This window comes from Conger conger, chromosome 12 (genome assembly GCF_963514075.1).
Source record: "Conger conger chromosome 12, fConCon1.1, whole genome shotgun sequence".
NCBI classification, from domain to species: domain Eukaryota; kingdom Metazoa; phylum Chordata; class Actinopteri; order Anguilliformes; family Congridae; genus Conger; species Conger conger.
Genome location: NC_083771.1, coordinates 37999724 through 38017992, shown reverse-complemented (window position 1 = coordinate 38017992; position 18269 = coordinate 37999724). Strand labels below are relative to the sequence as shown.

General features: G+C 40.3%; 2 protein-coding genes and 1 long non-coding RNA gene across 4 annotated transcripts; 1 reads left to right on the top strand and 2 right to left on the bottom strand.

Moving 5' to 3' along the window:
- Positions 1 to 519: 519 nt before the first annotated feature.
- On the bottom strand, positions 520 to 2733 carry hwa (huluwa). The gene is made up of 3 exons (XM_061263530.1): positions 1811 to 2733; positions 1529 to 1727; positions 520 to 1366 (listed from the first exon to the last, which is right to left on the bottom strand). The coding sequence occupies exons 1-3, from the start codon at positions 2432 to 2434 to the stop codon at positions 1200 to 1202; spliced, it is 990 nt and encodes a 329-aa protein (XP_061119514.1). The 5' UTR covers positions 2435 to 2733; the 3' UTR covers positions 520 to 1199.
- On the top strand, positions 1635 to 6010 carry LOC133142362 (uncharacterized). Its single transcript, XR_009710175.1, has 4 exons — positions 1635 to 2099; positions 2583 to 2685; positions 4280 to 4379; positions 5556 to 6010. It is a non-coding gene; the product is annotated as an uncharacterized LOC133142362 (long non-coding RNA).
- Positions 5718 to 15201, bottom strand: LOC133142360 (dnaJ homolog subfamily B member 5-like). Of its 2 annotated transcripts, none has more exons than XM_061263529.1 (4): positions 15165 to 15201; positions 12804 to 13059; positions 10316 to 10941; positions 5718 to 8009 (listed from the first exon to the last, which is right to left on the bottom strand). In XM_061263529.1, exons 2-4 carry the CDS (start codon positions 13012 to 13014, stop codon positions 7776 to 7778), a joined length of 1071 nt encoding a protein of 356 aa, XP_061119513.1. In that variant the 5' UTR covers positions 13015 to 13059; positions 15165 to 15201; the 3' UTR covers positions 5718 to 7775. The 2 variants fall into 2 exon arrangements, with proteins under 2 accessions (XP_061119513.1, XP_061119511.1); XM_061263527.1 differs by lacking the exon at positions 15165 to 15201 and adding an exon at positions 15005 to 15134.
- Positions 15202 to 18269: the final 3068 nt, after the last annotated feature.

Genomic DNA, 18269 nt, shown 5'->3' with positions numbered 1-18269 from the left:
GATCTGACCCACAAGGCAGATTTTAATATAATGCACATATGTCACGTGAAAACATAAAAATATGTTGTGATTGAAATATCAATGGTTTATTTTATAACTTGCTGGGAATTGGTAAAGGATCTACACAAAATGTTGGTGAAGTTATCATGAACTTTGTATACTGTTAATTTATCTGAGAAACTAAAAATATTCTACAGGACTTGGGTACATTCCATTAGCTATTTCTTGAATTATTTCCTCAGTTCTGTTCATGGAAATCTCATTGTTTCAAGACACGATTTACAAATGTAGAAAATAGCGCGCTTGTATTTTTTAAACCATATCTAGTCATTAAGCCTAAAGTAAAAATACAAGAAACACAAAAAAACCCCACTTCTGACAGATTGGTTAAAAAAGTTTATTATATACAACGTGGTGTAGGGTACAGTTTACACAAAGTATTTAAAAAAATAATGAAAACCACACCCATGTATGTTGTGTTAAGAACGTTACATTTTTTCAAATAAATTTAAGAAAACAAATGAGACTTCACCTTTGAAAAAGTGTGGAACAAAAAACACTTAAATCTGAAAATCTGTACACAAAAAGGTGATGTGTGTGGGCGTGTGTATATAACTAAAATAAAACATGTAGACATGTAGTGCGCACCCTTGCAAATTGATGGCGGACAGTGGGCAATTAAAAGTAATAGGGAGGGGCTATTTACATAACTACTGAATGATCCTATGAAGCTAAGGAAGGATTGGTTTGAATAATGGGTCAGTCTCCTACTAGTTGGAGCAGAAGCTAATACATAATGGAATTGCAGCACTGAGACAGGGGAACGCTTTCAAAAAAATTTAAGAAAACAAATGAGACCTCACCTTAGAAAAAGTGTGGAACAGAATGCACTTAAATCTGAAAATCTGAACACAAAAAGGTGATGTGTGTGGGCGTGTGTATATAACTAAAACAAAAGTTGAAGGGATTTAGTGTAACATTTTGTGGGGAAAAAACAATTGTAGAAAAACATAACATGAACAGAATATTCATTAAGTGGCTAAGGCGATTTGGTCTCAGATTTAATTGAACAAGACAGTGACAGTGTATTACTGTGATGTTACATTAGAAATTATATGGTGGCCATAACCATCTTTTTCATTAGTGACATTCCGAAGTGAAGTGCATAGGGATAAGTAAAAAATAAAATAAAATCGAGGTTAAACCCAATATTGTTTAGTGGTGACGGTGGGCATGTGGTGCAGGTGTTTGGGTACATGGTTTTGTCTCACATAACTTGGATCATAGTAGTCCCACTCGAGGCCTGACCCTAAGAATGCACTGGAAAGACCATCACTGTCACAAGAGAGAATCCGCAGGGAAATACCTGGAAGTGAACATAGTTCTCAGACAGGCACATTTTTTATCAGCATAATGAACCTTCATATCGTCATTATAATTAAATAATTTTAAACACTATTACACTATGGCCGGATAAAAAAACTTTTTTTAATCCATTTTGTTGATATGTTATTTTTCAAGAACCCACCTGCGCTGGCTCCAAAGTCACTGTCTAAGCCAGGACCCACGATCGAAGAGTTGGCAGTCGCAATAAAGCACGAGCTCTCTAGGGGAATGCTGCTGGCATACTCGTACTCCATCTTCGAGTCAACATGGTTAACATCCGTGCTTTTAATTTCATTCACCAACTCCATAGTACTGCTTCGACGCATGGCTCCTGAAGTGCCCTGTCATGCCCATCAAATTTAAAACACCAATAGATTATAAACTGACACATTTAACGAGGGACCATGTTTGTATGTATACTCACCCCTAACGCGGTACTCAGCTCGGGGGAATTTGGGGGCACCCTGTTAGGACGATCTGCCTCCGAATCACTAGACTGCAGTAAGACTGGTGCGCTTCTCCGCCAGTCCAGCGTGCTCTTTGTGTACATGCATGTCCTACGGGGCAGGTCGGCTCTTGTGGTCGAGCCAGTTGTTGACATCGTGGCTAATATTGTACTTGGTGCTCTCAAAGACTCGGATCCTCTTCCTGTAGCCCCATCAGGCCTCATAATCCTGATTCTCTGACCCTTGGTCGCCCGCTCCTTGGAAGAGGTGAGGGACGAAGTCACCGGCGGCGCTAACAATGGCTCAGAAACCGATATAAAGTTTCTTGTCCCATTTTGATTCGAGAATGAAGGCACCGAGATTCTTGTAATTCTCTGTTGAGTAGATAACGTTGATTGTAAAAGCGTGCTTTCGGAGCTCAAACGTCGCCTACCCCCCTTTCGCTTCGCTAAAATGAGTAATTTGTGTCCCAATATCAGGCAGTTCAATAAGAGGAGAAGAACCACGCATGGTATTAGTAAGAGTATTAGTAGAGTTAAACTTGAAATAGGCAAACCTTCGGTCAAAGAGGAGGGTGTTACAGGTGGACCAGTTTGCGACATCGCATTTCAAATAATGTTTTTGTCTAATGTCAGGCCCAGTATTTTACCAGATGATCAAAGCATTAAAATATTGCGGTGGCATTAAAACAAACTGGAAAAACAAACAGATTCCTGTAGTTAACGCAGGTGTGCAATGTTTCCACCAAAGGTCAGATGGACAGGTTGCTTCAAACCACTCAATTCTACCACTGCTGCTATACTCAGTAAGGCGTCTGACTGGATTTCCAAACGGCGTTTGGCACGAACACAAGGTAGGCTACACGAACTTAAAAAAGCCATGTTTTATGAATAGGAGCCTAGCCTAGTAAAATGTAATCGATATATTTGAAAAGTAGCCTCTACGGGACTGTGTAAATAGTTTTCCAGGTTTGATGCGTGCAATGGGGGAAAACCGCCCAGAATAAAGTCGCCCGAATGCTGTAGATAACATCGACTACCAAAGCGTCTTTGTGAATTTTGGTAGTCACTTTTAAATTGGTCCTGTGCAGTTTGATGGGCCTACGCCCTTGAAATGATAATAGGTTACAAGTAGGTAGCTACTAGGATTGTCTCGCGTGCCACACATGCATGGTATGAAACTGAGTGGAATGCTGCACAATAGGCTACATATGTGCCTTGTTTTTCGAAAAGAAACGTGCGTTGGTTTTAATGTAAAAAGAAAAAAATTATTATATGTTGTTACGCAAAGGAATACGCTCGAGAGGAAAGACCCCGGTATAGGCCTGTGGCACATTAAAATGTGTTAATTGTTTTTAGCATGTTTAAGACACGGTAAATGTCCATCATCAGTACACTGATATGTATGTGAACTGCATTTAATTATGGTTATTTTAATTTTCGATACACTTCGCGCAGGGTCTTGGCTACTTCCTGTGGAGTCATGAACTCCCGCCTACCTAATTACCAAATCTAGCCTTTTGAGCGACAGCCATGGAAATCAGTTATTTTAGCGAGACATATAGCCACGTTATCGCCATAGACCACTTGATGCGGTCCCTTGTATTGCCTGGCTCCCTGAATGCTGGCTGCAAAAGCTTGTAAAATAAAATTAATTCTCAAGATGTGTTTCATGCTGAAAATGTTTAGAATGATGAAGATATATAAATCTAGAAATGTATCTTGGGAGGTTTATCATTTGAGGAGGCAAGTTCAATACAACAATTGCATATTAACCAGAATTGTGTTTTACTGGCTTATGTTTCCCTCATACTTCATTCAGATGTTGTTTGTGTAATAAGATGAATAAAACTCGATCGGTATGGTAATATGCAGTTCATCAGATACAGTGGTCTAAATATGTTCAAAAATGGCTGCCAGTTTGAGGGGTAAACACTTTATTGTATTACTTTATCTTACTGTAATTAAGGATATGAATTGCGTTTAAAAGTACTGTGCAAAACGGTATAATTTTGCCAGGGTAAATTAATAGTAACTTTTGTATGTGTCACAAGATGGCAGTAATGATCTTTTTGGAACAGAGCTGTGTCAATGCAGAAAAAAAAAATCCATGCTAATTACTATTCTGACCTGGGCTTCTTGAAATCTAATATTTACAGAATTCACTTGTCCTCTATTAAAACATTCTTATACTAAACAGTTGCTTTATTAAAAGGCTATCTGGGACTGAAGTACATTTTTCTGGCATGGGTCAGTAGGCGTACCCTCTGGAAAAATGGCAGAATGCTACGAATGCCATGTAATGAGAAAGATCCCCTAAGGTATTCTTGCATAATGTGAGGATGAGCACAGGTCCAATGCCTTGCCAAAAAAATGTAGTAAGCGCTAGGCAGACAGTCTAGACAGCACTGAAAAAATGATCTTATCCTGCTGTGTGTTTTTATACAGTTATGAGAAAATTGACTTCCCCCCCTAAACCTTCCTGACTGAAAATGATACCAGCTGTGATAGAACAAGATAAATTTTGGACAGAGACAGAGACTTGAGCGTGAGTATGGGTGTTAGTATGTGGATTGTATGTGAATTGGTTTGATGTTGGGTCTATGAAATACATTTTGGGGGTAAAGCTGAGAGTGTGTGGATGTGTACTGATGATATGTATATAAAAATTCTGATTAGTGCGTGTCCTTTATTGTAATATATAAATATCATATTTTATATAACATATCTCTCCACATATGAGTATACTTGTATATCTGCAAGTATTCTTCTGTAATATCATATCCAATTCCATTTTAATAACATCTGGTTAGATGGATAATGAGAACCAGCTTTGAGGTTTCATGAAAGATATTACTCTGGCTTTAATAACCTTTCTCCTCCCTAAAGGATTGTGTGCAAGGCTTGATTTTGCAATGCACATAAAAAAAAAACCAAGCCTAATAATTTCAAGTCTTTTATTGTGCTGCCCCTCTAGAAGAGTAAAACTAACCCTCAGTGTCTGAGATGTTGGTTTAGTTCTATATACTATATCTAGGATTATGGTTTCTCAACAATTGTAAACCACAATTCTGCAAATAACCCTTTCACTTCCCAGAGTGCCATATAACACTATCGACCTTACACCCTTTCAACCAATCAAAATGGCTGCTATACTATTGCTTTGAGCCCCAATTAAAACCCTACAAAATTTTCTCGACTTTCTCAACCAAAGCCAAAACCCCTTTGGATTTGGGTGGAGCCACTTGATATTGGGCTTGGGACTGAAAGGGGTAAATGCAATATTTATTATATGTGACCTCTTATATGTGATTTCTAAATAAAAATACTGAATATTAAATACATTTGAGCATTTAAATGTAGGGAGCTCGAAGCCCAGGACAATTCTTCAGTAAAGTTTGTTGATGCTATGAAGTACAGTCCTGTTTTGCCACCACAAGCTTCTTTGTAGCCTGGTGGATAACATCAGCATCATAATAACAAATGGGGTGTCTATTTTTAGCATACATTTGGCTAGAGATCCACCAAGCAAGTTTCCAGCCCTCAGTTATTATAAGGCCTTGTGTAAGCGTGCATCCACAATACCCTTCACTCAGAATTGTGTAAAGATATTAGCCTTTAAAATGGAATAAAATGCTATAATATCCCCTTCTGCCGGCAATGGTAACAGCCAAATTCTAATAATTTTCATTGCTCCATTTTTCTTTATTCTATTTTGATGCAGTAACCTCAGTCTTTGTGGAATACTGGAAGATCATCTCCTGGTTACTAACTATTACTGCCTCCTGACTGGAGCAACAATCATATCTTCTGCCTGAGGTTACTATGGCTGCTCTTGTGTCTTCTACCTTGAACAATCAGAGAAAATGAAGAAAGCACACTGATGTACAGTTTTCATGTGTTTAATGTTTTAATTACAAACCCCCACTGCTATATTTCATGTTACAAAGCATATGAAAACCAATGCATTCCATGACTGCATTTAACACCCATCAGCCTTAAGAAAGGTGAAGACAGATTCATTGTAAAGTGCAATTGTTTTGTATATAATACTGAAACTAATGTACAAAAGTACACATGGGCCCATATTCAGTATGTGCCAGAGTATACCATCACAACTTTGATTTAAAGCTTATTATATGATGTCAAAAAAAGCTCCGGATTGTTTTCAACATACAAGTTGTGGTTCTGTATACATATGCTTTTTTTTTTTTTTTGCTTTTTTCTTTTAGTCCATGGGAAAGAGTAATACAAGACCTTTGATATACATTCCATAAAAAGTTGGAATATTGTTTTACAAAGAGAACTTGTCAAATGAATCAAGAAAGATATTTTAAGTTAATGTTAATTACAGTATAAACAAACATGTTGACTTTTTAAAATGGTACAATTTGAACAACATATCGCACTAAGCCTTTGTCACATTGAGCTGAAGCAAAGAGCTAAAGCGAGGGCCTTTTCCAAGGAGCAAGTCGCTTCCTGCTTGACAGAAAGGTGGGGAACCAGAGATTATGGGCGCTGCAAACATTATGGCAGAGCTGCACTTTAAAAAGAGCAGCTGATGTCCCTCCTAGGCGTTCCCTTTATTGAACAGTCACACAACAGTCATTTCAATAAGATTAAAGCCAACAGACATTTTGTACTTTAGACCCACACAATGCCACTGCTGAATGCACAATGCACATGATGGGAACATTGAGGGAAAACAATGCTCAAAGGTGCCTTTTACTTCATCTTTTTTGTCACCTGTGAGGGAATTTCAGTTGAGCGAAAGCTGAACATATCAACAGATTTCTTTATTATACTATTACTAATTTTCATGTAAAGAAAAAGACATGCAGTCTTATAAGAAAAGAACACATGCCTTTAATTAACTAAAGAAATTCTTCAAATATTTAGTATTCAAATAGTATTCAAATAGACTTGTTGATTGTACCTTGTTGATACAATGGCCTGTTATCAGTCAGGTTGAGCATTGTTTATGCTGTTCCCCGTCATACTGTTTGAGGTCAGGAGGATGGTAGAAAAATGGAACTTTCCACACCCTAAAACTGAACACCATGAGAATAAAAAGTACAGATGGTACCCTAGGATTAGTATAAAACACTAACCTGCTGTAGTAGATGGGAAGCATGGCTTCTTACATATTTATTCTCTGTTTTGTTGTGGTGCTTTCCCCAAACATCCGTTAATATATTTGATAAAATGCAAAGTGCACCTGATGGCTGACAATTGTAGGCCTATTGAGGGCTGCTGGTGTGAGCCAGAATAAGGCACCTAAAATCTCTGATGTTTCACCTGGTTTAAAAATCAAGGGACGTTAAGGCAGTTAAGACTATTTTATCATTCATTAATGCACCAATGCCACAGGGAACAAAGCACCTTTTAATTGTAGGCCTTTCTGGCATTAATTTGGGCCTGAAAGTTAAATGAATACAGTAGTTGACCAGGATTTTGTTACCCAAAACATTTCCACACAATATCTATTTTGTATAATAAGCATATGGGCATACACTTGCCCATGTCATAAACAGCATTTAGCTGAGAAAAGAACAAAACGGCAAAGACAACATAAATGTCGCAACATTCATCTTGCTTTCATTGTAGAATACTCTTTTTTTTCCCCATAGAAATAAAAATCTATCCTCGAAACCCCTCTCACAGAAAAGGTTCACGAGGAAAGGAACAGTTGTAGCAAGTCCTTCAGAAAGAAAGGACTGATATTGTGCCCTGGGAAAGAGCAACACGCTCAGAAGCACAGCATTACACAACCACCCAGTCCTTCCAGGATATGTCTATGGATCCACAAGTAACACCTTTACACCAAAAGAATCAACTCAACAGTTCTGTGGCCATTTTTCTTGCTTTCTGAATAAATATTAGTGTCTGTGAAAAATAACAAACCTCCCTGCGATTCCCAGAGTTCCACAGTTCACCCAGGATCCTAAGACACGGGCAGGTTCTGTTTAATGATTTCTCTTGACTGTGGGGGTATCCTGTCTGGGAAGCGCACCTGGAACTCCACTACCAAGTCTCCTCGCTGCGAGGGGCACCTGGGGAACGGCAGTCCCTCCCCTCGTAGCCTCCTGACTGCGCCCGGCTTGATGACGTCACTGCACGGAAGGGGAATCACTCTGTTGTCGAGGGTGGGAATGTTCACCGTGAAGCCACACAAAGCCTGCAGAGAGGGAAGAGGAGGAGAAGGCCTGCTTGTTAGTTTACTCTCTCGAGAACCGTACTCGCCAGTTTCTCAAAATCTGTGAAAATAAGTTTGTCAAGATGCTGCTCACAGGAAGGTTACAATACTGCAATGTAGGTCACCTCACCTATGACGAGTCTGTGGGAGTGGGAGCGTAGACTCGGAGGAGGATGAGCAAGAGCTTTTGTGTGTGGGAGGGGAAGTGAATGTCTGAGTGTGGTACACCGCGTACTGTGTGGGAGTGCAACTGAATGTGGTGTGTGGGGGTGTGTAGAAGTGGGGCTAATTTTAGCCACCACTCTGACTCTAGCACAGATGAGGTAACCATGGGATCAGCCTATGGCAGACGCTAGCAAGGAGGCAGGCAGGTGTGGTGCAAGCTGGGATAAAGACTGCTAGAGGACAGAGGCGTGGGAGTGGGGGCTCGGGAGGAGGGGCTGAGAACAGAACGAAATGTTCCACAGCCAGGCTCAGACACAACGACATCCCTAAAATGCATTCAGACCCTGTGCAGATTCTCTATCAGGTATCGCTCTATCTGCTGCAGATAAACGCAAGGGAATCATGCTCCTCGCATCTTCATCCTGATTGGCTTCAATCGAGTCATCAAATGTATGAAAAATGTATCCCTCTCCACAGTGTTTACTCATTGTGATGTCATCCCTTTCACACAATGTTTTAAAGTGCCTGTTCTGACATTTGTGGGCTGCTGAAACTGCAGACGAGTCATTGCTTAGGATTTGTGGGCTTGAATCTGACATTTACTGAAAGCACTGGAGCTCTTGCAGTATGGTGACAGTTTATTACAGTAGCACCTAATTGTGAGGGCATCTTTCAATTTTGGATTTAGAATGAAAACCTTGGTTTCTAGTCAGTGAGGTGCTAATCATTGATTACATTTACTACATAACTTGAGCAATTCTTCTATAAAGAATATTTGTATCTCTGTAAAAAACTTTATACGTGAAAATAACCTCAAGGCCCAGGTGAAGTGGCCCTCACTTAAGTCTAACCTGATTGGCTGTATGTGGTAGCCATCTTTGCAGGTCAAGCTGATCTGCTCACTCACGTTCCTGGTATAGCTTTTTAATGTGGGGTCGACTGGGCCCATTACACTCAAGTACGAAATTCCTAGGTCTTCACACGGCCAAGACAAAGAGCAAATATTACACAGCACTTGGTGTCTTGCTCAGGAATCTGCTCAGACGCATTAATATAACTGGCAGCAGTATGGGTAATCACTGCATGTGGGCTCAACTGACAGATCCCAGTCAATTGTGTGGCTGTCACACGGTGACACAGTCAGCTTTTATATTGTAGTCTATTTCATACAAAGCCAGTCTGAATGAACAAAGCAACCTCAAAAGAACAAAATTGTTCACTGTTGTGTAATAGTCTGTACACTGGACTGTCAAATGAGGCACTATTGTATCATTAGGTATAGGTACTTTGCTTTAAAAAACTGCATGGCTGTGTGAATAGATAACCTAATATGTGTAAGATTGTGTAAGTGTTGCAAATTGTCAGCCAATAAGAATGAGATAGGTTGGTAGACAAATGCGTCATCCCTTCTTTACTGTCAATGTCACACTTATATCACACTGCCATCTGTGACTCTGTCTGATAATTATCCAAGCTGTTGTAATGTTGGATAAGGGAGCTTTTATCTCCAACTAATAACATTTTATATTGTTTAAAATTATGTAGGCATGGTGGGTTTAGTTACTATGCAGAATATGCTTCATGACGAACAATTAATAGGACAAGAGGACCTACTCATTTAATCAGTCTCATCAGCGATTCTTTTGTCTTTTCCATTTGTAAAGAGACAAAAACCAGAAAGCACAATATGGCAATTACTATTCAGTGGGCCTGCAGAATCCTTCGCATACGCTCTGCAGCAGTGCAGGGAATTGGGTTGAAAAATGTGAAGAACTTTTCACCTCTAGAATTTGGATATGACGGTGAAAGTAAAATGAGTCTTAATTCTGGAGTATATAAATTATTGGAGACAAACCATTTAGCCTTGCCTATACAGATGTTGGGGTGATTATGAACCTGGCAGCTGCCTGTCTGGGCTTCATCATTTCCAAGGATGATAAAACGGCAAAGCTATGATTAGCAGAGACGTATGATGCCATGTGTGTCTCCTAGTGCTTCTGTTTTCCCACTAGGGACTCCTACGTAAGGCCTTCAGAGAGTAAAGCTCACTCTGTTGCAAATATCTCTTCTGACTTTGGTGGTGTCCAGCCTCCCTCTTCATCACTGCTCAGGTACACACTCACCTCTTTAAGACTGATCTTGGCGATGTAGATGATATTGGAACTGTCTCTCTTGAAGTGTGGGTGCCCTTTGTCCTTGAGGATGAAGGCGATGTCGGCAGGGATGTTCTCCGGCGTCTCGTCGCCCTCTTTGGGGAAGGTGATCTTGGTGCCCTCCTTCCAGCCCTTCTTGATGACGATGTTGAGGATCTTGTCCTCCGTGCGCAGGGTCCTGCCGTCAGGGTTCAGGCGGCGCCGAGTGATCTTCATGCGCTTGGTGCAGCCGTGGAAAATCTCCTCCAGGGAGACGCGCAGGTCGTGCATGACTGGCGGGTCCTGGAGCTTGCGACGGCCGTGAAGGGCCTCTGCGTGGTGCCGCCTGCCGGGCCCGGCACCGTGGTGAAAACCGTTGACACCGTTAAAGCCGAACCGGCCAAAAGCATTGAAAGGGTCTTCGTCTCCGTCTACTTCAATGTCAATTTCGTGGTCACCAAAGCCGTTGCCCCGGGTGCGTCCCGAACTGAAGAAGATGTCAAAGGGGTTAGACCCCCCAAAAAAGGAGGCGAATGTAGCATGGGGGTCCCCGTGGAAGGTGTAGTGATACGTGTTCCCCTGCCCTCCGGTTGGTCCACTCCCTCCAGCTTTGAGACCTATAAGACAAGGAGAAAGGAACTTCATACATGTACCCAAAACATTATAGGGTAAAAGTGGCATTCATTTTCTGCATGAAGGGATATAATGTAGATGTTCTTCCTGGAGTCACCTGTCAATGCCCAAGAGGAAGACACTGATTTGAATCACACTTTGTTCTGAATCAACTGAAGCAGTTCTAAGTGAAGAATGAATCAAATTCACAGCATGGTGCAGTAAATTGTGGTTTCTAGTGTACAGACAGTAGAAAGTAGGGAAATAATCTGTATACCTCTAGGGGTTACAGTAAACTAGGACATCTGTCAAATTTAGTGTCTGTGAAATTACAATACTGTATGCAAGGAGGAACACTGCTATGGTTGACAATCACACCCGATCTGCTTATCTTCTGGATGTGAAGAGCACTAGCTCTATATTTATACCTGCTGCATCAACAGACTGACAGTGCAATTTAATAAGATTGTAACCGAAGTAATAAGACCACAGGGCCATATGACTTAAGAGGAAGAAGGTGTGTTGCTCTGGACAAGAGCATCTAATTGAAGTGTGTAAAAAGGTTACATTTCTAACAGAATGGAGAAAGAGAATGCAGTGATCTGGGGTATACTGCAAATCTAATGTGCAATCTAAATGTGGTTCATACTGGTTTAAAATGGCATCAGTAATCAGAAAACATTTATATCAGCCTTTTCTGAAATCCTCGTATTCACTTGAGTTTCGAGGAAAAAAAATTGAATCAATTATCACTAGCAGCATATACATTTAATCTATATTAAACTCTGTTATGTTACACTAGCTGATTTACTTTACTCACACCATTACAACTTTTGATAGCCAGCCCTGCCTACCACATTGATTTCCCTGATAGATTATTTGGTGCTGCTGATTGGCTAAATAAGCTTGGACTCCTGGCTCTTCTGTAGGCTGCTGTGTAATTATGCAGTGTATGCAGAGGTAAGCACTTTACCAATGTCAGGTAGTTTTCTCCTCATTCTGATCTGCTAGAATGACCCCATAAATTGGCATGTTGAGCTACTCTGCTCCCACACAAGCTGCCCACCTTTCTGCTAATATTACACCACAAGCCAGGGAAATTCCTGTGTATGTAGGCTGTGTATATTTTAGGGAAATAGCATCCTGTTCATGACCATCCCACATTAATCTCTGTCATGTGCTTCATAATCACAAAAATGTTGTATTCCTTTTGCCTAATTAATCATGTTCATAATATCTTGTATCTTGTATATTTAAAGGACAAAACTGTTTCCTTAAGAGGCAATTGTCTTGTGTACAAGCCATGAAAATGGCAGAATAGCAACAGTATTTTGGTTCATGTCCACTGATTGATAAGTAATGGCAGAAAGTCTGTAAAACTGTAGACACCACACAAGCATCATCAGTACAGTTTATTTATTTATTTAATTTTTTTAACTGCATCCTAGACCCACTCAATCGATAGCATTAAAGCACCAGCTTGGTGCTGTTCCCTGATGCTCCATGTGGGTTCTATCACTGGCAGACACGGTGTAAAAAGAGGTCAGGTGAATCATTCTGTGCTTCTTAAAAGCCTTGACTCTCAAGATAGAAAAGAAAAACCCAAGCTGGCAAAGAGCCTGGCGACGAAGGCAAACTGGCATTGAAATACAGAATAGTACTGAGCAGCCGTAGTCGAAAACACGCCACCACTCCAGTTATTTTTACTTGCAATAGACAGCCAACTGTCTTGTCTGTAAGCAGTCTACATTTTCACAGTTCTGTATGACATATCTTAACTTTCCACATTCATTAATCTGCTTCAAAGTGTAGGATGCCCTCAGCTTTGTGCACTATCTGAAACCCTTTCAGGGCAGAGAGTACTCACCTTCCTCTCCATACTGGTCATAGATCGTTCTCTTCTTTGGGTCGCTCAACACTTCGTAGGCTTCAGCGATCTCCTTGAACTTCTCCTCAGCGTTGGCATCCTTGTTTTTGTCTGGGTGGAACTTGAGGGCCATCTTCCTGTAAGCCTTCTTAATCTCATCCTCATTGGAGCCAGATGGGACGCCCAACGTTTTGTAATAGTCTTTCCCCATGGCCTTGATGGACAGACAGTGCACTTCTGGGACCACCCGTGCTTGCTGGAAAATAGGGTAACATCATGTTAATTGGTTATACTGGCTAATTAACACAATATGAACATGACCATGGGCAAAGGGGGTCCAGTCTCCTTTGAATCTGACTTAAACTTTGCCTGGTAACATCCCAAAAATCCAAAAATTATGTTACATAGTTATGTTACAAACATTATGTTACATATTGTTTTTTCAGTTTGAAGAATTGGACCTGGACCCCCTTGCTATCCTGATTATCCAGTTCAAAATAAGACAATAATAACGCAAATGTGAACTATGAGGACAAATGGGTATAGATGTGTATACCTACAGCACAGAAACAAAGGCTTAAACTCGCTATCAAATATAGACTGTAACAATGTTATGCTGCCATTCAAATATGCTCTTACACAGCTTATAGCCATGTGAAGACCTAATGCCTTCAATGAATTCCATGAAATACAGATTCTAGCAAATGTATTAGGAGTAGCTTTCAACAGGCACAAAGCTTCAGTGAACACAAAGACTTCTAGCAGAGCTACTCAATTTGCACTGTGTAGTTCAATTTTGAGATTTATAGTAGCCTATGTGGCTTTTAAACAACAATATGAACATGCAATGTGTTCAGTGGATTCTAGATAATATGCATAGCTATATACAAACTAGATGTTACAAGTATAAAGAATGCAAAAGCAAAGACATTCGGCTTATGTGATGGTAGCCTACAGCAGCGTGTGGCACGACTGTGACTAGCTGCCTGACACGAGAAAAGTAGCAATAATTGGTATTTATTCATTGTAATGAGCAAAGAACATCTCAACATTGGCTTTGCCTGTCACATTGCCTACATAACTGCAATAAAGAAATCGTAACCTATAGCTATTGTACAGTAGACATCGCATTCACTCGTAAACGTAGAGATAACCCGACCAAAGCCTACGTTTGCACGGTGAAAAATACATGTAGCCTATGTATTTAGAAAATGTAGATAAATTCAGCAGAGGGAATAAACTGTGGAAAAAAACGCGTATCCTATGAATACATTACCCCACGAATGCGGCAATTTGTGAAAGAAGCTTTTTACAAAGACACAATATCTCCAACCAAAGACACTTGCCGAGGCAATTTGGCGTATATGTGCAAAATCCGTTAAGTATTATTTAAATCAAATATTCCGGTCGCAGTTCCCCGGCTAGATCCGTGCTGTGTTAAACGATAAAGCAGGCGATATTCCCACAAATATGAAATAGCCGGTGACAGTGCAAAGCTGACGTCAGTGCCTTTTAAATACGAGCAGAACCCCGGATAACCGGAACAATGCAAAATCAAACCAGAGCGCGCCTACAGTAGATTAATAATAGCATACATACACCAAACTATTCGAAATAATAATAATAATAATAATAATAATAATAATAACAATAATAATAATAATAATAATAATAATAATAATAAATTGTAATTGTGAAGCGCTCAAAGAATTGACCTGCATTCACTAATAGCAAGTAGGCTAGTTAAGTAAAGACATTCAACAAAATTACTTGGAACATGCATGGGATTATTTTATAAAAACAACAATTAATTGAACTGGAAAGCAAATCCCGAAAGAGATTATAACCTACTCGTGAATCTTTCAAGAGAGTTGAAGATGCTGATAACTGTCGCTAAAATATCTGCTATACAAGTAATATCCGCAATCAAAAACAATAAGCCATGGAAATCCGGAGGCATAGTTTCGTGACAGGTAGGTTACTGTCACAAACTCTGAACAACTTTCTTTCACTTCAAATGATGTGCCTGACAGTACAGGGTGGGACAAGGACGTCTAATGGCATGAGATGGATACATAATAAATGATACATTCATAATACTAAAAGCCATCGTAGTGCCACAGAATGGAAAAATGTATATTAAATGAATTTTAAACAAATGAAATAATGGTAGAATTGATGAATAATCGTTTAAATCTTACCCCCATTATCCAGCTGTCATTTCTGTGTATAACACGAACCTTACATTTAAGGTTTTTGTGTTTCAAACCAAACTGAGTCCAAATCAATACCATGGTTAAAGTTAAGTCTACAACCTACAGTACCGTGCCGCGGTATTTATATAAAACCCTAGGACCTTACCGTATCCGTGTATGGCTTTGCTGACTGTCTGCCTCCGCTTTGCCTGTCACCCTAGTCCACAAACTCCGCCTACACGACCGAGCATCCCCAAGAAACGCCCAGCCTGACGTACTAGAGGGAATACCATGCCAATCGTTACTACTGCGCAATCATTGGGTGCATTAGCAATCTATCATGTTGAGTGTACGCCTGCTTTTCCTTAGAATTAGGTGTTTCCGGTGTTCGTTATGCTCTGGCTGTAAATGTTACGTTGAATTTTTATATAATTGGTTCGATGCTTATGAATTGCTTTCCTTTATGGCAAAACATGTTGGCTGAAACATATTCTCCTCCCAGCTTGCAGCCTCTGTGTTGTTGTTTTGGCAAGAAAAGTGGCAAGGGCAACCTTATAGCCTTAAAATAATAGAAATTTACCAACAAATGTACAGAAAAGTGTTGAGGAAAAATGTGTTTGTTGTACAGACTGCCCATTGTGATTTATAAAGCACAATTTTAGATGTTTTTACTTAAGAGTTACATTTTATTAATTGTCTATTGTAAGGAGCATGTGTATAGCACTGGAGCAAAGGATGAGTAGTCACATAAATAGCATGTTATCTTTTTTTGTTAACTAATGTAGTTAACAAATACATTAACAGAGCTGTACAGATGAACTTCTCAGTAGTAGTTTGTTAACAACGACATTAGTTCATGCCAATTCATGGAACCTTATTGTAAAGTTTTACCGGCGCCAGTGAAAGAGTGTGCCTATCAATAGCTCAGACTCTCAATTATGAAACATAGCATTGCATGGTGTGTGAGACTAAGAAGGGCATACATGGTCATACTTCCTGTTCCTTGGTTCAGCCAATAGAATCAGAGTTGTAACCAAGGATTCTCCACAGAAAAAGGAAGCTGAGACAAATATGGTCTTAATTTGCTCACCAGGGGCGGCTCAGAAATCATTGGGTGTACATGCCAAGGACAGAGCTTAGGAAACAGCGGAACCAAGGATTACATGAATGAGTGGTAAAAATGTACAATTACTTTGATTGATCACCGCCCCCTGTCCTCATGGGAATAGATCATTCCTATAATTTAAAAAATGCAACACAATGTAATATCAATCCATTTAATAATGTTCATCATTTCACAATAAACATGGTTGTGGTGTTAGATATTAAGGGTTGTTTACTATGCTGAGTTGATGGAGATATTTCCTCTGTTAGTATTTTTTATGGTGAAATGTTTTTCTTTCTCATTGCCAAGTGTCATAGAACAGAATACATTGATTGCCATTATTTTATTACTCCTTTTGGGCTTTTAGGGTGTAAGTAATTTAGTTAGTAAGTAGCTTGTTTGTTATTTCTATGATGCCCCATCCCCCCCCCCCATGTTTATTTCAGCCTTTTCCAGTTGTGGCTCAGTAACGTTGACAAAGACTAAGTATGTACCTGCTAAATGTGGGTTTAGTCAGCTAAGCAGGTGAGCTACTTCAAAACCTGCCTGCACCATGACATGTGACGTATATTTCCCTTCATTTACCTCTGAACAGGGAAACACCAGCTTTACATGAACAGTTTGGCTGCTGTGTGGATTAGGAAACCAGGGCAGCAGCAATCAGAGAGATGCTATTCTGGTTATAGCCTGATAGACCTGCCTTTCATGCACCCACGCACGCCCACCACTTCCTCTTCTCTCCATCAGGAAGGTCCCTTTCATCTCCTCTCTCTCCTCCTTCCTGTCTCACTGAGCCTTTCCCCCCCGCACATTTCTCTATAGAGCAGTGCACTGATTATTAGCATATCATTACTCCAGTGTTACTTCATTTCCCCTCTTTGGACAAGCTGAGACTTCTGCATGTCACAGCCTGTCATGTTCCATCTATCAATGCGCAGAAGCTTTCAGAGATATATATTACTTGACCAATGGAAGATATTTTTTAAAGCACTTCTTAAGCGTATTATTTGTTCGCTTTGCACATTCCCAAATAATTATTCAGTGATATTTCCTTATTTTGGGGACTGTGGCCAGTCAAATCACTCTCATGGAGAATCTGAGAACTCTGAGAAATTGAGCAAGTGCCTGCCTAATATTCACATTGCATTTTCAAGCCCAACCATAAACTAATAATTACAAAATACTTGTTTGATCAATGAAATGACAATTATTTGTGGGCCAGTGCTGTATCATTTGTAATAAAATAAACAAGAATAAAAAGACAATATGAGTCGATATGAGAATTATATCAATTTGGTACTTGCGGTGGTGCCACAACTAGCATCTATCAGGTACAAATGTCCCCTCTTTTCCTATACAAGGAACACCAGGTGCTATTGGGGTATTAAAATAGGGGATTTGTATAATTTCCGAGACTGAGCGCATCTTGCCGTTTGCACAGACTGTAGGGAAAATGAGTCTATCACCTCCTCCCTGCCCTTCAATGTCAGGCGATGTGTTTTTGGCTCACGATACCTGCACGGCTAGATCTGCTGAAGACCTGGCATTATCCACTGCTGGGAGGATCTTAGGCTGCCGCAGAGGAAATGCACTGAGCGAGGCGGCGGTGGTGGTGTGGTGGTGGTGTGGTCAGAACAGGGAGTCATATCCCCTCCCAGCCACGTTGTGAGTCAAGTCCCTGGGCGAAGGCGGCGAGGAGGTGTGATCGAGTGGAGTGACTCGTTTCGCTCAGGAAAGGAGGCAGATTCATCAGCAGATGAGATAGAGTCCGCCAAAAAAAAGTGAGGCACGCACAACGTGGGCAGAAGGACAGTATCTCCACCATCTCCCCCATCTCCTCCATCTCCACCAGTGGATGCTGCTGCTGAAGCATATGGCTGTTGTAAATGAAGTTGTCCGACATATTTTGAGCATATTTTGAGAATCAAACTGACATACTCAAATCTGATGTTCTTTGTAAGTATTCACCATACGTCCAGTTATTGTACTTAAGGCTGGTTTATACTCCGTTGGGCGACTGTCACTGCAACCAACAACATCGCTGGTCACAATGATATTTGGTTTATACTTCGTAAATTAAATATATTTTAAATTAAACAGCGACCATAGTCAATGTCAGGCATTGTCGGAATGTTCATGAACATTCTGCAATTTTGGTTGAGTGAC